At 41.5% G+C, this 22,602-nt stretch overlaps 2 protein-coding genes across 15 annotated transcripts in view; both read right to left on the bottom strand.

Annotated features, from left to right (window-relative positions):
- MTHFD1L (methylenetetrahydrofolate dehydrogenase (NADP+ dependent) 1 like) overlaps window positions 1-18,238 on the bottom strand; it is a 143,935-nt gene extending 125,697 nt beyond the window's left edge. For 3 of the 4 annotated variants that reach the window (XM_085576594.1, XM_085576596.1, XM_085576595.1), the window contains exons 1-7: window positions 16,891-18,087; window positions 14,185-14,235; window positions 14,054-14,107; window positions 11,360-11,484; window positions 10,191-10,291; window positions 9,162-9,286; window positions 2,015-2,126 (exon numbers count right to left, since the gene is read on the bottom strand). In XM_085576594.1, coding sequence (XP_085432720.1) covers window positions 2,015-2,126; window positions 9,162-9,286; window positions 10,191-10,291; window positions 11,360-11,484; window positions 14,054-14,107; window positions 14,185-14,235; window positions 16,891-17,025 — 703 coding nt within the window. In that variant the 5' untranslated portion in view covers window positions 17,026-18,087. The other variant, XM_021540609.4, reaches the window with a different exon arrangement.
- A 266-nt stretch (window positions 18,239-18,504) lies between these two features.
- Window positions 18,505-22,602, bottom strand: part of PLEKHG1 (pleckstrin homology and RhoGEF domain containing G1) — a 123,001-nt gene continuing 118,903 nt past the window's right edge. For all 11 annotated transcript variants that reach the window (XM_085576528.1, XM_085576532.1, XM_085576531.1 and 8 more), the window contains one exon: window positions 18,505-21,714. In XM_085576528.1, the coding sequence (XP_085432654.1) occupies window positions 20,612-21,714 (1,103 nt within the window). In that variant the 3' untranslated portion in view covers window positions 18,505-20,611. The remainder of the gene's footprint in view (window positions 21,715-22,602) is intronic.

The raw sequence follows: 22,602 nt of genomic DNA, 5'->3' as shown, positions 1-22,602 counted from the left end.
TATAACTATAAAGACAGATAGACATTTGGTAGATGAATTCTAGTTAAATTATATTGGTAAAAATCTCATGCTGTCTTTCAAAAATAATGCAGTACTCAACAGAGCGCATTGCTAACAACTTGAAAAATGCAAAGAAATGTATATGCATATGCCAAATCTTATATTTTCCTGCATTAGGAATGAATGTTACTGTGGTATGTAATGCAGTTTTTCTAACAACACTCTTTCAGAGAAGGGAAACACTAGTATTATCTATAGTTCTTTAGAGTAAATAAGGCATTAAATATTTAAGTCTTAAGACGTAGCATGCAGTTATACTGCATAACTTTTAGGTCTGTGAAGGCTCAGACTCACTTCTGAGAGAATTAGGTGTCTAAAAGTGGGGCTTGCATCAGCGAGCACACAGTGCTGGGAGAGTTCATTGATTCCTGGTGCCCACTCAGGCTGTACAGACTGGCTGATCCCACCCTGTCAGAACCACCCCAAGTTTGTCACATAAAAGGTTTCTACCTTCAAGATTAAAATGAGGAAGGGAGATCCCTTTTAATTTATTTATTTATAGGTGTGACTGCTTAACCACCACTCCCTCTCTTCTCTGTTCCTTTCCCTTTCTCCCTCATTCCTCCTTCATGAAAGGATGTGTCATAGTAGTAGGCTGGGTACCTGCTGAAGAGACCCTGCCCAATTATATCCAAAAAACCCTGGGGGAAATAAATCGGCATTAGAGATGCAATGAGTCTCCTAGTCACTAGTCCAGGAAAAAGAAAACATGTATTATTTTTGCACAACTTGTGCAGCATCAGGAAGAGAAAAGGCTTGGTATCCACCCTTGAGATCCTCAGTAGGATCAGAGATGTGCTTTGGGAGGTAGACAGTGAATGTCCAAATGCCATCAGACAATCAAGTAATAACCCAGATCTCCACACCTGCAGTGTCTGTTCAAGTCAAGAGTATAGCATGAAAGACAAGGAAAGAAATCTATTGCTGAGGCCATGCTTTGCATGGGAACAGCAGCTGCTTTATTATGAGCCTGATCTTGCATTAGCTCTTCACTGAGTATCTACTTCATTTGCCCTTAGGGAATATCTCTAGTTTAAAACCCATGCAATTTCTCAGCTTTATGCTCATTTCCACAGTTTTGGGTCAATAGATGTCAATCAGGTACACTTATGATAAGATTTAAAAAAAAAACCATATTAACCAGTCATGCTATCCATGTATTTCCTCATTTTCCTATTCATTTGCAGCATAATCTCATTGGGATGCTGAGCAGTCAAATTCATATACACACCAAAAATCTAGAAAATACCTAGAGATCTTCACAGAATTATAAGAAATTTTACAGGAGCCGTAAAATTACATGTTATTAGTAGTATTACACATTATTCTAGCAGCAGAGTAACTTCTGGCAAGATTTCTTAATTTTATTCCCAAGAAAATTCTGTAACATTTTTTCAACTCAGAAATTACTGAACACATACACCCTGCACAACAAGTTAGGGGAAAAGGAAGGAGATTACTCCAAACCCTTTTTTACAGGAATAATTACTGCAGGAGACATTCTGCCTCTTCTTAAATACACATTATTTCTGTACTCCCTCCTGCACTACTCTCTGCAAACAGTTTCACAGCACTTTGCAATTAATATTTCTTTCCTTCTCCTTTTCCCATATTCCAGGTGAGTCCACAGAAGTCACAAGGTAAGACACTATACAAAACAGCATTATGTAATAGCTCATTTGATGACCCAAAAGTCTTCCCTCTGAACTCAGTGAATCCCTTATCTAATCATCCTGGGTATGAAGAATCTGTTCCAACCTTTCTTCTCCCACCTAACATCTTTTCCCTATTTATACATCAGAGAAAGGTGTACACATGTCCTGTACACACACCTTTAAAGGCTCTCCCAGAGATGCAGCTTTTAACTGCACTCGTTTTCACCAAGATGCCGCACACATCTCAAAGGCTCACTGTACACCACTTGCAAGAACTGTTTCCTTTTATCACCTCTTACCTGACAGAGGATCATGAGCACAGTTGATAAGGGTGGCCCCAGGCTTTATCCAGCTCACAGGAACATCGTCGGGTTTCGCAGTTCCGAACACCACCGTGTCTGCGTGACGGAGCTAAGCACGGCCCAAAACACCCCCAGAAACAAAACAAGGATTTCACCTTAGAAATACATACTTGGATATGCATCTTAAAAATATTCACTTATACAGCAATAGCCTTTTGAGCAAAGCTTTTACAGACAGGAACAAAAACTGATCCAAACTATTCAAAGTGATTGATTCTTACCTGCCACGAAACTTAAGAATATAAGTTAAGTAAACAAATTGTGAGATCAGGTGAGTGAGGTCAAAGTAAGCATCAATATTTAATGGGGATTATATCCTTCCAAATAAAAAGTTCTATCATTGTCCTAAACTCCAAAATAACTTAGAGTAACTTAAGAAAAAGAAGGGTTGAAATTGTCTGACAGTAGAAAACCAGGCCAGCTGACAGGAGTGCAGAATGACCCCTTCTGCAAAGATCACTGCCTTTGAATACCAATTAAAGCACTTTTTTCCTTCTCAGTTCATGCTTGCTAATCACTGCCCCCGATTTAGCTCAACCTGGTAGATGTTGGAGTAAAAATGGTTACTACAAAAATTTTTATAATCAAAGACCCAAGTGCCTTTCTTTCCCCATTTCCTCTGAAACAGGATGCTTTACCACTTATTAGAAGCACCATGAGATAATGGACAGCACCAGAGGCAGATGTATTAAGACACACTAAAAAAGCAAAACACAGACATAGCATTTACTCAAGCCTGACTGCAAGAATTATTTCAGAAATACAACAGTTTTGGTAATATTTTGGATAAATGCAAATTAATTCCAAGTGTCACAAACTCAGTGAGCCGCTCCACGAATTGATTTGTGACTGACAAGAGTTCCAGCTTCTTTTTTGGCCAAAAGTGCTCTGACACCACCCTGCCCAACACTCTTGCCAAGAAAGAACAGCTACAAATCTTGTCAGGATAGCAGGTTTTTGGCACAGCTGAGCATCCAGGAGGGGAGAAGAATGTAACTGCTGCGGAAAAGGCAGAAAACGAAAAAAACTCCATCTTCCCCTCAGAGTACCCAAGGATGGCCTAACCCTCCTTAGAGATCTACATGTGGAAACAAAGCCAGGAGTGTGGGAGAAGATTTACTTGCTTGACAAATGATTAATGCAATGAGCTGATTCAGGCTTCAGTCACATGTCCAGCAACACTCCTGTGATTGCCTGTGCACAGCCATTCAGCCTTATTCAAATTGGTCACACTCCTGAGTCTGGTGCAAATATCAGCTTACATGTCACTCCTAGAAGGCCACATAAGTCATAATGTGTCAGGTCAAATGATACTGAGAAATCTGCAAGGAAATCTGGATAAAAAGATGCTGCAATGCCTCATGTACCAAGAATACCATGATGAAGGTACACTTTACCCTGTAAAAGAAGGAAATCTTTTCTGTAACAATCAACATCAGCACAGAGAAAAACAGTGATTCTTCTCAGTTACATGATCACAGCCCTTTTTTTGCAAGGAAAAAAATAATTCATATTCTAGCAGTTATAAATCATATACTGTAAGTCAAGATGCCTTTCCATGCAAAGCCTCTGGGACAAGGACTAAGAGCTTTGCACACCGCTTAGCATCGTGAGTTGATGAACAAGTTGAGAGCTGTATGCAACAAGTAATAATTCTGATGAATGTTCAGCCAACATACTTATGACAGAATTGATTCAATGTAACAGTAATGTCAGAAAACAACTGATGGAACCAAATATCCATCTCTATGACTACCGACCCTAATGTTGAAAAATGTTCTTAACAGCTGAACACAATTACTTTTGTAGCCAACATTAACAGTGGTTCAGATAGCTAACATCACACATAGTCATAAATTTTAGCAGAAAACCAGCTGGACCTTTCATATCAGTGCCCTGCCCCACCTCCTCCATGAAAAACGTTGCATCACATGACAGCAAAGAGTTGTACCACAGGTTCAAGACACACTGATTTCTCAAAGCCTTCCCCAGTGTGACTTCCTTTCCCTTATTTCACAAAGAAAACAATATTTTATGTGCAACTATTGAAAAAGTTCCTGCAGAGTCAATAAAATATATGTTACACAAACATTTTAGAGAACTTTTTTCCCCTGTGAGTATTTTTAAAAAGTACATCCAGAAACTGGGAGAGCAAGCCCACTGAAAGCAAAATATTTGCGTTACAGAATTTTGGGTATCCTATGAAGAGATTTATGTGATCTCTATCAGAGAATTTTAGTTTCACTTGCAAGAAATTTTGCCCATGCCTCCTTTGCTTTTATATTTTTCTCTCTTGCCACAATCTACCCTTTTGATTGCCTGTTTAATCAGTAAAGCAAGAAGCAAGCCTTGGCATGCATGTTCAGGGTCAACCCCCACATCAGAAACCGATTATGGACGTGAGAGATGGGAAAGTCCTATGAAATAATCACAATTAGCCTCCCTCAGCAAATGCATCACAGTCCCTGGACAGAGGACACAGAGGACACATCTGACAGGAACCAGATGTTATAGGCAGCCATAGCCAGAAGGTCAAGGAGATACCCATGAGGGAGAACATGTGGCTGCCTGCCTCATGCTTCCTGGACAGCCAGGCTCCATTCCATCAGGCTGGCTAGAGGAAAGAATGACAACCAGCAGGCCAAACCCTCCCTAATGTACTAGGCAACTGGCTGGAGACAAAGTAAGCCAATACTCCAGTAGTATCCTGCCTTCTCACCGGTAAATATTTTTTCAGTTGGGAAGAGCCGTGCCAATAAATAATCTGCAACCTTACCTCATAACAAAATATGATCCCCTCCACCAAGATTTAAGTTGAAGCAGATTAAGAAGCACCACCCATTCCCAAGACAGAACACCAAATGTTAAAACAACAATACAGACTTTCCAGCCAAGTATTAAATGATAATGGCACAAAGTAGCTGTATATTACAAATCTCTGAAACTCCATTTTGCTGTGAAGTCTGTATAAAATGTTCATTTTCCTATAGTTAAAATGGACTGCTGCAAAAGCCATTTTTAAATGCACGGTCGACTAAAATAAAAATTAAAATTAAAAATTGAAATGTAAACCCTCAGAGTCCTGGGTATGAAGCTAGGCCATATAAAATTGAAGAGATGTGATGACGAATAGGAATCTGATTAAAAGTTTTTTCACAACTCTCTTTATGAAAAAAGTATCTTTGCACATCAGTTTACAGATCAGGTTCCACTTTAACCACAGCAATTCTAATTACGTTCTGAAATCTTGAAAATCTTCTAAGTCTATGACTAGTTTCAGGTACCTTTTCCACCAAGGCATGTACTAATTACACAGTTTCTTCCAGCTTTTCCTGCCACATCACCCTGAACACACTTGCCCTACACAGTGCATGTGAAAATCAAGCCCACACCTCTGCTGTGGGCTCAAGCCTGCCCCTATGATCCATGCTTTAGCAACTGTTCATCTAGCTTACAGACAGGGGATACATTTCAAAATTGCAAAGAACAGAGATGATGTGCATAAGATGTTGAAGTGGAAAGGCATCATCATCATCAGAAACACTCATGCACCTTCCCTCTCCTCTCCTCTTATGGGATCTGTGTGCCTGGTCTCCTGTTCTCCCATGCTTACAATACAAAAATGTATTTTTCTGCCCATAACAAGATCCTTAGTCTTACCAAGAAAGCAAAACTAGGAGAGCAAATAGCTAAGAGATGTCTAAGAGCTTGAAGCTCAAGTGTTGGCTCTGAGGAAAAGCACACTGTGGCCAAAAGAAGTTGTTTTTCAACCTGAAAAGGAAACTCCTGTTCAGCACTCCAGCTGAACCACTCTCATACTTCTTAACCTTGCTTTTCCAAACAACTTCTCTATTCCTAATTATACCTAGACAGACCAATGCTCACTTCTTTTACAGTAAAATTGTATGATAGCAGCTCTCTTAAAAAGGCATGATGGTGTTCACACACAGACTGCATTAAAGATGACGTGCTGAAATAATGACTGACTGAATTCAGATGACTGAAGTAAAATTCTGTTTTCTTAGAGGTACTAAGTATCACCCATGTTTTGACAAGAAAATAATCCATTTATTTCAATACAAATCCACTTGACAACCTTCTTTCAAACTAGGAAGTATAATTCTGATATAATAAAGGATTAAACACATCAGCTCCCATTCTTCACATGTCAGTACTGAACTGACTTTTGGGGAGTCCTACTTTAAAATGACAGGGGAGATATCCCTAAATGTATGTCACTAGGTCATTCTTCAGGCACAATGCAGTGAATGTGCTTTGAAGAGCCATCTACACAAAGCTCAACAGAATGATAACATCCTAAGTATTTCCTGTAAGATGCTTGCGTCTTTATCTCTCACTTTTTAAGTTCTTTTACATTGAACATATCAACACAAAAAAGAACAATGTTTCTTCCTGACAACTTTGCATAGATGTGCCAGAACCTTCTAAAATGCTTTCTTGCATTTGTGAATTATTTAAAAACCCAGGAAGCTCAACAGTTCTGAAGGACATAACTCAGCTGTGCTGTGACAACTGAAGGCAAGCAAACCCAAAATGGAACAAAAAGAAATATTAATAATCTGCTCCATTTTGAATATTGAGACTGTGCCCGTTATTTCAGATCAAAGCAATGAAATGAAAATATACCATTATTTATTTTAATGCATTTTTCCTGCCATAAGACAGAACAGACTTGCTCTAAAGGAGCACACTAAGTCAGATTGTATATGGCATTATGCTGTTAGGAGAGCTACCCCAATATTTTTAAACTTTTCCTAAGGTGGATTAAAACATACTTCCTCTTGATCATTTTCAAAATATTTTTGCAAAAGTGCACAAGTGAAAGAAGCAGTAACAAGCCCATAGCAATACAAAACCTTATCCAAAAAAACCTACAAACTTAAGGGTTGTGTAACTCATTTAAATTAAAATAATTTCTAAAGGAAACACTTGTTGTTATGCTGTCCATTTTAAAAAGAAGAGCAAATTAGCAGAGTTAGTTTAAGGTAATGTACTAACAACTTAAGAAAGGCATTACATGGTTAAGGTAAGGTTTAGTACTTCAATGCACATAGGCCTGGCCAAAGGATTACAACAAATAACATTCCCCTACCCTTAAGACAAAATTTTCCTTTCCTCTTATATATTGCAAAACAAATGCATCTTAGTGAAAAATCATACTTTTTGTAAGTTTATCCCTCACTTCCTAAGTGAAGTGATTATGCTACTACAGGTTATACTTCCAAACAACACAAACTGCCACTTATAGGGTGTCCTATTCAGAGAAAGGAAAGTTAGTGTATGGTACAAGAAAAACAAAACATGAATTGATTCTTTCAGGTCTTTGAAAAACGTAAACATCAACTATCACATTTTCTTACTTGAAATTCAAGTAACAAAAAAATAAAGAGAAGAAACCTGGTGAACATTGAAGCTGTTTTTCATAATCAGCATTTTAAACAAACAGAAGAATACAAATTCTACAATCATGTTATCTAACAACGTTGTCGTTCAAATTGCCACAGCACTTCATTGTTTGTTTAGAAACTTGTGCTCAGTTTCTGACTCTCCAGCTTCTGGGAATATGAAACAGGATAGTTTTCCCTGCATGCTTTAGATTTTATCAAGGAACTAGACTTAACTATCAGGCTGACATCCAGACAGGTTCAGCACAGCTCTGGGATTACTGGTGACATGCTGCTCCAGGCTCACAGGTGAGGAAGAGGAAGGTAGGTTTCCCCTGGGCTCTGCTGATTAGTCCCACAGGCAAAGTACAAACTTTTTTACTGCCAAAAGTTAAAGTGAACCTAGGAAAACTGAAGTGCACAAAGCCTCAAACTTATGCTTCCCATTCTGTTTCCCATCAAAGGCCTGCTCCAAGAGGTAAGCTATGGGGAATGCCAAAAAGCAAAGCATGATTATGGGAAAGCATCTGGATGGAAGGAAACAGAATTCTCTCCAGCTATTGACAGCACTGCACAAGCAGCTCTGGGCCCAATCCAGATTTTTTGCTGTGAACCAGAGGAAACACCTCTGGCCACCCTGTCACCCACCCCATCCAGCCCAGAGCAGTCCTCTAGCACAACCCCGAGCAATGAGAAATAGCTGAGGAATGAGACATGGCAAGGATCAAGTTCACAGCACTCCATCTCCCAGAGAGCCATATGTTTCCTAAGTGCTGTCAGTCACTTAAAAGCCCAGAGCTGAGACAAGCCTGGCAAAAACATCCACAGCTGTGAAAACATGGGTTTGCCAGAGAACTTTCTATCACAGCTGCTCGAATTTGTTTCCTTCTCTTGTCTGCGCCTCCAAAGCCTGGAGGTTGGACGCCATCGTTTTGCCTTGGCTGCCACCCTGTGGCACACATGGACTGTCCAACACAAGAGCTGTCCCCAGCACCTCACCACCGAGCCTGGATCCTGCTACACATGCCCCCACGACAATGCAACCCCAGCTGGAGTATTCTGTGAAATCTGGGAATAAGGAACGAACTGTTAAATTTCACAGGAAGTCGTATCAGCTTCTAAGTTGTGTCCCAAAGCTCTGCAAAAAGCAGCCAGAGACCACGCAAAACCTTCAGTTTAAGGATCCTTAATTTCTTTGAATCTTTTTACGGCTCTCTTCAAAGATAAAGATTGAGGATTTCTCTGTCCCAAGAGCAGCAACACTTGCAAACCTTTAGGACACAAATCCAGTGGAAGTAATTTTATGTAGATGACTGTATCAGAGGACAAGAAAAAAAGATGGCATTTCTATTGCAGAGAAAGCAAAAGAGAGCTAAAGCATCTGTTTGTTGGATTCCTTCACTCACAGGCCTTGGTGTAAAATAATGAAGTTAAAGCAGCTGCTGTTACATGTCATATTCTGCTAGAGGCCAGTGCTGCACCACTTCTGAGCAAGTAGGAAGGAGAAAAGACCCTAAGCCACACTGGCTACCAGCAGCCCCACTGCCACCTGTGCCTGCAACGAGGAGTCTCCCTCTTGGGAACGGCAGCTAAGGGCAGGATTGTCAGGTGGACAGCTGACAGGGATGAGCAGATAGTGGAGATGCAGGATAAGCCCAGGCAGACGGAAGAGTGCTCACCTCACTCTGCAGCTGTGGGGCTTTCCAGTGGCAGCTGAGGACGGTGGCTCCCTGGCGCTGCAGCACGCTCTGCAGGGCAGCACCCTCTGCCCCGCGCGCTCCCACCAGCAGCACCTTCTTCCCACCTGTGCGACACAAGGGAAGTCACTCAGCCACCCCCAGCGCAGGGCACAAGCACCAGCAGCTGCATGGAGCTCCCCCCAGGCCACCCACGGCTGCAGCACTGCGGAAGGAGCTGCAAAGGGGCTCAGAACAGGACAGCGCCGTGTGCCTGCACAACTGCAGCAGCTGTGCCGCACAGCTGGCACTTCTGGAGCCCGTACAGTGATAACAACCAAAGGTCTTAAGGAGTTTCCTGGTGACTCTCTAAATTCTAGTAGGCAAATACTGTTCTTCTGGCTTTCTGGTATTTTGCACAAATCCTTTCACTCATGTTTGTTACTAAGTACATTTAACCTCCTATTTACAGTTCTGCTACAGAAATCCTTACTTCAACAATTATGAATCACTGTAAGAGAGAAAGCTTCTGAAACATTGCCTTAAACCAACAGTGTCTTCACATACAGTAAACCTGTTTGCTTGAATCTGCCATTTCAGTGTCAGCACTGACATAGCACAATCCAAACCAAAGGATTTGCTCAGCAGCAATTTACAGGCAAACCTGGGTTTCCCCAACTACTCACGCTAATCAGATAAATCAAGTGAAATCCCCAAGTGATGCCTGTATTTTCTGATTGGAAGACTCACATATCTTGTGTGTTTTCTGTGAAATTAAACCTGCTGATGGAAGCTAAACCTGCCTAATATTCAAAATCTGTTGGCTTGAGACCTGTTTCTACGAAGACAACATTCAGATGTCACTGAGCAGGAGGACTCCTCCTCGCTACCAGGAGACAAATAAATGTCAGCTGGGGAAGCAACACAAAATAGAAAACACTACAAGGTCACATTATATTTGGCTCCCAGCCAGGATTAAAACTGAGTAAAACAGGCTAAAATTAATGTAATGATTGTGATAGAAGGGCTCACCTATATCTTCAAGAAGCTCCATCACAGCACACACTGTAGGAGGAACTAGACAGTCATGGACATCACCGTGTACCAAACATCCTAGGTTTACACTGGATAATCTGCAGTGGAAAAGTATGGCAATTTAACAACAACAACAACAACAACAAAGTTTGTGTAACATAAATCCCCAGCAATACTTGTAACATGGCTAAGAGCTAAATCCGAAGAGCAAACATCTCTCACAAAAGCAAATCCTTTGATAGTCATGTACTGTAGCTAATTTGTATCATCCCACACCTCAGTTAGACAAACACTGAGCCTCAAGAGAGGCCAGGAAAGGGATCTGAGTTAGAATGAGTAACACAATCCCGTGATACACAGGCAGCTCTTTACTTTTCACCCCAGGCTACCCACAGCACATTGGGCACAAACAGTTCAGTGGCTGCAGGGAGACCAGACCAGTGCTGCCAGAGCCAAGCTGCCTTAGGAGGGGGCAACTCAGGTGCCCCCACACTGCACTCCATTCCCTCTCATACAGAAGGATGCTCCAAATTTTCCATTCTCTGACTCCACATAATGGAAAGGTTTTTGAAGGATTTTTGGATTAAAAAAAAAAAAAAAAGTGGGATAAAAAATTGGCAATAACCTGCAGTTAAGAGCAGGAATGCTACAAGAGCAGCAAAATGATAACTCACAAACCTAAATTACACCAGTGGTCTCTTCAGAGAGTAGTACAACTCAACACTGATTGCAAATCTGTGCTAATGGGTCCAAACTATTATAGCTTACTTTCTCACCACAAGAGAGTGCTGTAGGGAAGTTAAAACCTTCTCTGCAATCTTTCCATCAATCCTTCTTGTGAAAATTCAGTACTTTGTGACTACCAGTTGTATTATTGAAGTACTGAAATACCCTAAGGATCACCAGTAAATCAAGATTTCATTATTTATTTCTTTGAAAGGACTATGCCCTGAATCTGCATTATGTAAAAAAAAAAAAAAAAAAAAAGATAATTACCAAAACTACTTCAGAAAAAGACTTCTCATTGATTCAGAAGCATCTTTTATCACTGCTCAATAGCAAAGACAGATACATTGACTAAGGAATCCATTAACGAAAAGCACAGGAGAAAACTGCTTTTACAGAGTCATCAGACTGCTGATATTATTTCTCAGTGTTCCACTTACCCATCCACATCCTTCTCTGGTTTCACAGCATTTAATATCTTACTGCTGTATAAGCTTTCTGGGAGGTCAAGAGCAAGGCCTTGCACGTTAGGATCCTCATTGAGTCTCAAGATTTCACTGACAATCTAGGAAGTTAATAAAAAGCATTAAAGATCAGAACAACAGATAAAAGGAAAATCTGATTAGAATGAGGTAAAATCTGTATTTTTTTTCAATTACTTTATGACCACCTTGGCTTTCCTTGCTTATTACTAAATGAAAAAGTTCTATTCAGTTTATTATCAGTGGCTTAACAAATTAAGCCATCCTGACTCTATTCTAAACATCTTGCAAAGTAAACACATATTATGTGACATTATGCTGCCAAAAGCAGTTTATGTTTCACCACTCCAAACCTCAGCAAAAGTTTGTCACTGTAATGGCTTCAGAAGATGGTTTTAGAAGCAGAACACCTGAGTTAATATGGAGTGCAAAACAGGACCAGATCAAGTCCCAGTATAGGGACAAAAAGTTGTGACACTCGAAAGAACAATTATACAAGAAAAACCTCATTTTATTAAACCAGCATAGATGGTTACCAATTTTCCTTCTCAAAACACCTAAGAGCTGGTAATTATCTTGTGAAGAACTGTTACGTTGAAAAGGCACTGCAGAGAAGTTTATGAAGTTCAAGTACTGAACCAGATGCAAATTCAAGTGGTTTATAATAGGTCATATCTGACATCTGAGACTGTACTTCCTACCCTTGACTCCTTCCTCTCTAAAGTATAATGCTGATCCATGCTATTTTGTGACCAGAAAGAATACAATGGAACCAAACATGTCAAAGCTTTTCAGGTGAGAAATGTCATGCAAGCATGTCTTCCCACCCTATATATAAAACCAGTGTGCAAGCATCATAAGGCTTTATAATAGAATTGGATTAACATCCAACAGAAAAGGATTCTAAGTAGGTTTTTTCCTTCAACTAATACAACGCCTTTTTAAAATGCTTTTATTGTAAACTATTCATTGTAATTCTGAACTCTATTACCCAAACAATTGATATGCAATCAACATTAAACTAGGGGATTAGGCAGGAGTTAGATTAGCTGCAACTCTGAACAAAGAGAACGTACTACATTAATACTAAATACAGATTGCACAAGCATATCACTGGTACAGAAATGTCTCTTTAGTTTCCTGACTCCTGAGGGAAAAAACCACGCATATCTGATTCTTAAGGTACTATGGCACTTGACAGAAACAGGACTGGTATACATTGCACTAGAAAGGATGAATGAATATGGACATGAAAATGTCTGCATTTTTCTTTAAAAAAAAAACCCTTGATATGCTACAAAATGCTGAGGGCCTACAGAGCAATTAAAACTTCAAGCTGTATTTCTGTCTCCTGGGAAACTAATTCAGTTTTCCATTTTAACTGCATCTTATTTTTATTCACCTTTCCATCATCCATCATCATAGCATTTAAATTACTAATAACTCATGCAGGGTAAAGTAGTATAGTATTAACTTGCATTTATTGTACACAGGAAGTGATGGCAAAACCAAATTTGCATGGCATTGAAATCGCTCCCACCTTCCCACACCAGGGAACACAGGTGGGAATCCACTGAGATGTGGATTTTAGATTTAAAAAACTCATAATGAGTAAGCAAGAGAGTAAGTAAACCATGATGAATTTTATTGGAAGTAACTTCCTTTAAATAACCGAAATACCCCAATTTTCTCTTTAAATACACAGCTAAGCCACTTCTAAGATAATACTTCAAACTATCTGCAACTACTTGCATTTAATTTATTCACTGTATTTTACCTATTTCCTGCTGTGTTACTCAACAGATAAAATACATTTACCAACAACAGAGTGTATTTGTTTTTCATTTCAAAAGCCCACTCTTCTTAAATGGGTAGTTGACTCTCCATAATCTACAAAGCTTCACAGTAAATCCTTTCAATGTATCTGGAAGCAGTTCTTCAGATTGCACTGCAAGGCAGTAACATTTTAAGAACAAAGTGTACCCAGAAACAAAACAGTACACGGAACTCACAAGCCTGCAGGATTATCAAACTTGCCAAGCACAAGGAGGCCAGCTGATAACAGTGTCATCTTCTACTATACATTCCTTCACTGGTTTAATTTTCACGTGGTTTTCTATATTTAAAACATAATTGATATTAAGTGCTGCACCTTCAACAAGGTAAAGAATTCAGGCCTGTAGTGATTTGAGGGGGGTTTTTGTTTTTTAATACATAATTGAAACATTAAAAGATCAACAGACAAATTCAACACCTCCCTCTCCTTCCCCCCTCCCTTCCCCATATAATCTTATAATCTTTTATTGCCCTGAATAATCTGGGTAATAATCAGACACAGGAGCAACTGCAGGAGACAGGATACCTGAGCAGGTATGGGGTTAAACACCAAGCACAAAACCAAAACATTACTCTATTGATTCTGCCCCAGCTTGCCAGGGAACAGCAGACATGCCCATTAATTATCCTTTTTCTCACTTTTGCCAGTATGGGGATAATATCTGCTATTTAAACCAAGGCAATCCTAAACCTAATTTGAGTTAATAGAGGTCAGTCAAAATAATAATAAATAATAAATAATAAATAATAAATAATAAATAATAAATAAAAGTTTATGACAAAAATGAAAAAGAAAGACTCAGGTACTTCAGTTACCTCATCTTTGGTGCTGCCTTCAGGAAGACAAATGTGAATAACACGTAGACCAATCTGTTAAAAGAAAAGACTTAAAATTACTAAAGGCAAATAACTAATGATTATTAACATATGTATCAGCTAAAGCTTACCTCTTTGGCAAAGTTCTTGTTTGCTTCTTGAATCAACTGGTCATTATGTGCCTTGGGGAACAAAACAGTAACTGAGTTTTAAAATAATACATTTTAAAAAGAGTACACTAATGTACATGCCTATGCAAGAAACATAGTGACAATGTCTGTGTCTAAAGGTATTCAAACAACAATTCTAACAAATAAGCAGAAGGCCATGCCTGTTAATCTCAAATAGTTCAAGACTGCTGACAGTGAAAAAAAGAGCATTAAAAAAGCACAGGTTTCTTGGAGAGGCACAATTCCTATTAGGGAAGGAGAGCTTGCCCTCTGTCCCCCAGCTGCCTCCCTGCTCTGCCAGCATTCCTGGCACTGCACTACCAGCACCCCACTCCCCAAACATGGCAGCTGGTGGTGAGTGGCAGCATAGAAGTTGCTGCACTGAGGACACTGTGCAGAGCTCACACTGTGCCAAGGGAGAAGAGATAGGTCTAGGGACAGCTCAGCAGCTGCTCCCCTGTGACAGTAAATGTGGGACTGAACCCCCACACTGACAGCTCAAGAAGTTTAACTGGGATGGAGCAACTGGTGGTACCACACTGTCCTCTACAATGTCCCTGCTGCTGCAGCACTGGCAGGTGAACACTGACTTTGTGTGAGTGCAGAAAGTCCCTGTCCTAAACCAGTTCCTATCAAAACCCACTGAGCAGCACAGGTGAGGCCAGAGCTCAATACATGGGCTGGCAGAGTGCAAGGGCAGGACAGGAGGTGCAGGGGAGCCACTGGTGCTGAGCTTTCCATGGCAACAGCTCCACTGTTAAGCATGATCCTGATGCTTTATTTTACTTTTCAGCATCAACAAAATTAAGAAGCGCCCACCGATCATTTTTTGCTGTTGCATAGCTTCAACCAAGGTTCAACATGGATAATAAACAACACAGGTATCAATTTTGGCATTGATTCAGATTCAGCTGACTCAAGAGGAAAAGGACAGTCCTAAAATCATTCCACTGCAAGTCCTCATTCCCGGTCCTGCTAAGAGGTGGTGCTCTGTCATGATGACCACTGCCACGAGTGACTGGCAAAGGAGGTAACTTCCCTGCCCTCCCTCTGCTCCTCTGGGCACATGTGGCACAAATCTTAAGGCTCTGCCCACATTACTGGTAGAGCATCATAAGAACATCTGTAGACCAAAGCAAGTTTTCTTTGCACCAACAAATACATATTTAAAATGGGCTCTGCTTCAGTCTTCACAACCAGACCAGAGCTAGAGTGACTGGAAAGCTGGAGAACAGAGCTTAGGTGAATTTTACCCAGAAGGATCTAGGCCACATGTTCCTACAGCCACTTCATGAGGCAGACCGAGTAGGGTAAACAGGGACAAGAGGGACATCCCTCCCACTGTGCCAGCACAAAACATGCATGTGGCCATGCAGAAAAACAGATTCAGGAGACAAATGTGGTTAAAGACAGCCTCTTTAGACCCCTAAGGCTGAAGAAGATCACAGTCCTAGTCCAGATCATGGTGCAGTTGGATGGAGACTAACAGGAGCATGAAAAAACAGGTAAAACAGGTCACTGCTTTCCTAGCAGTCCTTCAGCTTTAGCCTTAAAGGGCTCTGTGAAAATGCAATTATCAGGGAGGGTGAGAGATGAGAGAGCCTGTTCAGATAGCCTCCCTAGAAGACCTTCTGAAATAAAGCTGTTGCTGCATTACTTAGATTCACAATCAGTACTTAAAAAATACTTACAGTTGGGTTTTAAACTCAAAACCTACTGGGTCAGAGTTTCAGTGTGTGCCCACTCAAAACCAATACCAACTTCCTAGGAAACAAGAGAGTAACATTTTTGCCAGCATGGCAGTGGCTCCCCTCTGAATGATAAACATCCTTAGTTTTGTGACCTCCAAACCATAAGAAATCTAAGAATGAACATCTTTCAGCTCTGCAGGGATAGCAATCCTCATCTCTCATTTTGATTGCCTATCAAAAATGGCACCATCAGTGGAATAAAAAGCTCTTCACAGCATTAGTGGAACAATGATTCTCAATTCTGCAAGATTCCTTCAAATCAGAATGTGGTGCTACTTCTACAGGATGCTGACACTTTACACTTATTTCACACACACCCTTCTGAGCTGACTGGGACTTTTTATTGTGGTTTTCCTCTCCTTAGAAGAGCAAGAAGATATCGATAAGCTGTAGCCACCCAAAGGTAACATGGCTGACAGGAAGCAAAAGGGTCTTTCATTAATCTTGGCATTGTTATTTCAGGGGTGGGAAGTGAAGGGAGGCCCACATTTTCAGGAACATAAGCACTTTGCTCAGTATTGCAAAAAAGCTTCAAGTTAAATAAAGGTTTGAGAACCCTACTTTTAATTAAACTATTAAGTTATTCAACTTAGACAAGCTGTGAGAAAAAGTGATCCACACGTAAAATGAGGAAGACTACATTTGCAAAAGGAAGAAAGGATAAAACTATTCCTTTCCTCTGCAAAGCCTTCCCAGCCTGAAGTTTCCTGTGACTATTTCAGGCATAAAGAAGGGCAATCTACCATCTGGTGGAACTACCTCATCCTATTGCTTTGCTTTATAGTAAAGTACACAATATTCTTTATAAAAAAAAGGATTAAAATTACTTTCTGCACGGTGTGCTTCTGAAGTTTCAGACAAGTAACAGTGCCAAAGGAGATCTCTCACAGCCAGTAAGTGCACAGACATACTTTACCTGAATAATGGCAAGCGTGGGCTCAAGTCGAGGGTTTTCTCTCTTAAGAGAGGCCAAGGAATTCTTTGCATTGTCGGTGACTTTGCTGCAACACAGTGACAAGCAAATCTTTAACAAAATAAACCCTCCTAACATTAGTGGGCAGAAACCAGTTAATCAACAATGTAACCAAAATGCTTGGGCGCGTAAATTTTCAATCTCCAAAATTATGGTTGGATGTGAACTGCAACGGCCAGTGTTCAGCAGGAAGGTACAAGAAAACTTAAAAGGCCAATATTTTTTTTTCTATATAGGTATGTGGGGCATTGCTCTGACATGCCCAAAACTTTATAGCTAGGCTGTGTTAATTCATGAGAAGGCTTGTCCAGCCCCTCCATGGGAAGCGCACTGAGCTGTCTGCTCAGCTCTTGGGTGAGGTGGGTCCTTCATTTCCATACCCTTGGCCAGGGCAGTGACAGATGAAGAGGCCTTTACAGCTGGGCCTGCCACGACTTAACACAGGTTACACCAACCCCATGAGCAGCAGACCAGCTACTTTCATGGATGTGTTTCAAAACCACCGGCAGAAGGGAGAAAAGGCAGCTCTGTTTGCCACACTGCTTCTTGGAAAAACCAGTGACAGCCAGGAACTGTGAATGCTTTCTGGAAAAGAAATTCTGGGTAAGTGGCAGCCAGCTCTCCTGGGTTACCTTTTGCGTGTGCAGGTGATACTTACCCAGCTGGGCAAAGAGGATACCCCCTGAAATATGTCTGTCTGTCCTCCATAGCAAGGAAGACAAACAGAGGAGAACAGTCAGGAGTGGATTTTTGACAGCTCCCACCCTTGCAGAAGCCAATGATCAGTTCAATTCAATGCCGTTGCAAACTATCCCATCCAGGGGTGAATCGGGACGTAGAGGGGAGCCGACTAGGGACACGTTTTTCCAGGCACACATCTGCGCACGTCCTCACCTGAGCCACCGCCACATGACGGCAGCTCCGCTCGCTCTGAAAATGCCACCAAAACCAAAACCCGGAGGAAATCCCGCCAGCGGTTCTGGGGGACGGGGGGCATTTTACTGAGGTCCCCCAAAAATCCCACCTCAAAAACCAACCCGACACACCCACTGAGGGCTCGTCGCCCAAATCCCCCTCACCCCTCCTCCCTCCGTGCCCACACCATCGCACCCCCCGGTTGCATCAGCCGGCGCTGCCTCCCCACGTGCGCCTCTTACCGGGCGGCCGCCGCCGCGCCGCCGGCCCGGGGGGGCGGCGCGCTCAGCCCGCGGCGCGGCGGGGGCGGCGCGGCGGGGAGCGCCGGGGCCGGGAGCGCCGGGGCCAGGCAGCGCCGCAGCGCCGCGCTCCTCATCCCTCCGCTGCTCCGGCAGCCGCGGCGGCGGGCACGGGCAGGGGCGGCAGCGAGGCCGAGGGGCGGGCAGGGATGGAGCACCGCCTGCCCCCGCTCCCCGCCCCGCCGCTCCCCCGCTTTCGCTTCTGGGTTTGGTTTTTTTTTGTTGTTTTTTTTTTTTTTTTTGCAAGAAAAAACTCCGTCCAAATCACCCCCGAACATCAGCTCCGGCAGGCAGAAGGCAATAACTTCCTTCCTCCGCCCCCCGCAATGAAAAGCACCCAAAGTTTTTTGCATACTCAACGTTTATTAAAAATAGTATGAAATGGTCCCTGGGAGAAGTTACAATACTAGCAGAAGTCCCTTTTTTCTGGTTGGTTGGTTGGTTGTTGTCCCCTCCCTCCCAATTCCACTGATTGCATGAGATGCGAGTTAAACATTCTCCTAAAGCCGTTTAAACAAATCTAGATGTGCGCCCACAGATTTACCTTCTATCCGTATTTACAATACTTTACAAGCTATATTAAATAAATATGGGCTCTGCTACACCTCGGCGTCTTAAATATGTACAACATTATTTTTCCGTCGGACTTTACTAGATAGATAAGGGTCCTATCACAGGGGGTGTGCTGACTGTAACAAGTATCCCTGTGGTACGAGCTAGTAAGTACCATGACCAACCAGCCCTCAAAATAACAATTCCTAGCCAATGCAAGATACGTGTGGTAAATAATTTAGTCAGTTCTAATAAATTCAAGTCCTCAAATCTTAGTCTACAAGTAATTAGCTGTACACTGATAACTTCAGTTTTTCCTCATGGTAACCAATGTAGTAAATAATCTGCTGTTCTGGAAGTACAGTGCTCTGTAACTGAGGGAAGTGATACATGGTTAGTAAAAATAGTATTCCAATGAAATTCCTTTGTATATTGATATGTTTAACTTGGTACTGGCTTTATCCATGTAATCTGAAAAATGTAAGCACCAAAAAAGAACGGTCACACAAGATGATCAGTGTAGATGTATCTAGGCTTTCCTTTCAGTACAATGTTTTCAAGTAACAGAATCCAAAGCTGTGCAACAAAGATGATGAAGGGAAGTGTAGACAGTATTGGAAAGCCTGTCCTTGCTCTAAACGGCAGCATTTATTCTATACAATATTTGCAAAAGAATGGAATGTATTCTCATTTTTAAGCTACTTTTTATTGTACATAAATTGTATTAGAGTCAGCACTGACTGATTTACAAAAGATATCTTTTACCTCTCTCTGTCAGGAAGAGTCACTTTCTGCTACAGGAAATGCACGCCCTGGGGACTGAAGCTTGTCACTCAACCAGCAGTATCACTGAACCACCCTATGGGCCAAACGTGCCCCACAATTAGTATTTCACCCAAGAATCTGGCCAAGCCTCATTCTCTCACAGGGTTACTCACACTGGGACTTGAACAAATGCCCAGCAGGTCACTGCACATAACACAGAGTTTTGTCTCAAACTACCCAGCAGCTTTCGACTGCTGGGAGCTGAGCTACAAGATACTCAGAAGATGATGTCACAAACGCCACCATCACTGGAGGTACCAAGACTGGTCTGGCCCTCTTGACAAGCATTGCAGCTCCCCTTCTAGTGCCAAAACCATTCCCCAGGCAAGGACTGTGTCACATCCACAGGTTCTCATAAAAAACCTCCACTGCCTGTCTTCTGCCTCCTACGCAGTTCCAGAAAGTAGAAGAGGCTTCAGACACAGAGCTATCAGCCTAGTACAAGTACTAGGACTAGATTTTCTTTAAAATGTAAGAAGCTTGCTCTAAAATAATGTAGCATATGCACTGGTCCCACACACTTGGAATCTGTCTGATGAAAAGTAACGTGCAAAAAAGTATGTGCAATTGCACACACAGCCTGTTGGTGTAATCACCAAAACCCTGCTCAGAAATCATCACAGTCACAGGAGCAGCTGCCCAGATAAATGCTCCTGCATGTAAGCAGAGTAATCATACAGGTATTTTGGATGCAGAACACTGGACACTAACTGGAAAGTCTAAATACCAAGGTTTCCAAATGATAAAATGGCTTAAGAATCAAATGGCATTACACCTGGTTCGATGGCAAGAATCAGGGGGTATCACACCTAAGAAAGGAAGAGATGTCAAGGTTGAGTAGAAGATGAGAAATTCACATGTGCTACAGAGACCCCAGACAGTGCACACGTGGCCTCTTTCTCATTGAGGATTCTAAACCATTTTTTAAAAGATACATTTTGCATCTATTTACAACATTATTGCAATACAATGCCTGATAGTGTAATATTACGGAAATACGTGATGCCAGTACTGATTGTCCTAGTACATATTCTGTCATGATAAGGCAGTACATCTAGAAATTATTGAAAGCATCAAGCAAAGCTACTTGAACTGAGACACTGAAATTTTTCCCTTAAAGACTGGACAATATTCTGCTGATTAGGAGATGGTACTCTCCACAGGTAGTCATTCAGTTTATCTGAATCACTATATGCAGTCAGATACGGGGTAAGTGCGTGTTTGCTGCTGGCAGACTTTGCAGGAGTACAGGAGACAGTTTTGCCACAGAACATTTCAGAAGGAACAGCATCTGTGTTACGCAGTTTAGGATCTGATTTCCTTGTTTCGTTCTGAGAAGTCTCCAAGTCAGATCCCTCATCTTCAGACTTTATTTCAACATAGTCATCATCATCCCCTTCTCCTTCTTCAGAATCTTTGAAATTCAAAAAATAGTTCTGAGTAGCCATCTGTGCTGTCAGAGGGGAGGCTCTGTTCACTCTCAGGACCTTTTGAGAATCCTGCAGAATCATATCTGAACAGTTTTCAGGGATCTGCTTTCTGATCTCTGGCCCTGTATATCCTGGAGCAACTCCAGGAGTTTGATGGCTGTTGAATCTAAAGTTCCTATTCAAATGGTGCCTTTTCTTATCAATTTCATTGTTATATACAATTGATTCTCCAGACCTGTTGACCACTATTGAGGACGAGGACTGCGACCTGCTGTATGCCTGTGGTTTTACACTGCTTACTCTCCTTCCCAGCGAGTTATAGATATGATCTTGATGTAAGTTTTCTTTGTTTGGTTGGCTTATAATGGCACTCCACCTCTGCGCTGGGACATGCAAACGGTTGGAAATCTGAAGGGAAGGCACTGAGCCAGCTGATGGCAACTGCTTTGAATTGCTTTTTGTACCAGCTTCTGTAAATGAGTTCTTGGACTTTGTGTCCTGGGATTCAGAACACGGAGAGAAGTCAGCCAGCTCACCATTACTGTACGTAGAATGCAAAAGCCAATCTTCTGCTCTTGAGCATTCACTGGCAGGCTGGCAATGGGGAGGACATGCGGCCACAGGTGTGGAAAACTTCCCAGCTGGTGGCTCCTCAGGAGCTGCCCCGGCTTCCTTTTGGACCTTAGGCGTACTGTCTCTGAAGACAATTTGGTCATAAAGCTGGGAATATTCAGCTATTCTGGCACCTAGAAAGAAGAGAGAATTAACTTAGCAGAGATGAGGAATCCATTTCAGTGAATCACACAAAAATTTAAAAATCTCAAAATGCTTAGTATTAGAATGCTCTTAGAGAAGAGCTTTCAGTTGTGTCAATACATTCGGCCTCTGCAAAGGGACATGAAACACTGGAGGCCTTTGCATCATATTTCAGTACACTTTGTTGAGAAAAAGAAGCATAAAATATCTTGCTACAGTGGGCAGTCATGCAGGACACAAAGCAGCATGTGGTTCCAATAATATGCTGCTTGTTTCATGTTAAAATGGAAAAGAACATTCTAAAAATGGCCTGGTAAATAAGATATTAAGGGACTTTTAAAAATATCACAAGAAGGCAAGAATTACATTCTGGTACATGGAGTCTGCTGGCGCCACATCTTCCATTTGTTTAAATTGATCATGGACAAAAATAGTTCCAGACCTGTTGCATATCCATGACTTTGCACATTCATTAGCTGATAGAAGGATTATCAGCTCTCTCTTATCTGAACACATTCCTTATGCTTAAGGGTATGATTCTGAATGGTATCTGAGCAAATATGTTTGACTTGTTAGAAGGCAGACTGAAAAAACACTGGTTTAGTCAAACTCTAAAGATCACACTATTAAAGGAAATAACTGCTTTTTTGTAGGGAGGCCAATAGTGCTTCAGGCATGATTTCTACTTCTAGCCTCAGTCAAATTGCTCTTTCCTGACACTGCCCTGGTATTTCTTCCCAAAGTCATCAAGTAACGAGAAACGAGATATAAAGGATCATTAATGTTAAACCAGTCTGAGAAAATTCATTTTAGTTGTAAAACAGAAAATACTATCCTGATACTCAATGACCAAGGTGAGAAAAATTCATAGTCTTCCA

Source organism: Lonchura striata, chromosome 3 (genome assembly GCF_050655825.1).
Source record: "Lonchura striata isolate lonStrDom1 chromosome 3, ASM5065582v1, whole genome shotgun sequence".
Classification (NCBI taxonomy): Eukaryota; Metazoa; Chordata; class Aves; order Passeriformes; family Estrildidae; genus Lonchura; species Lonchura striata.
The sequence above is the reverse complement of the archived record's forward strand: the minus strand, read 5'-3'. Positions and strand labels throughout refer to the sequence as shown.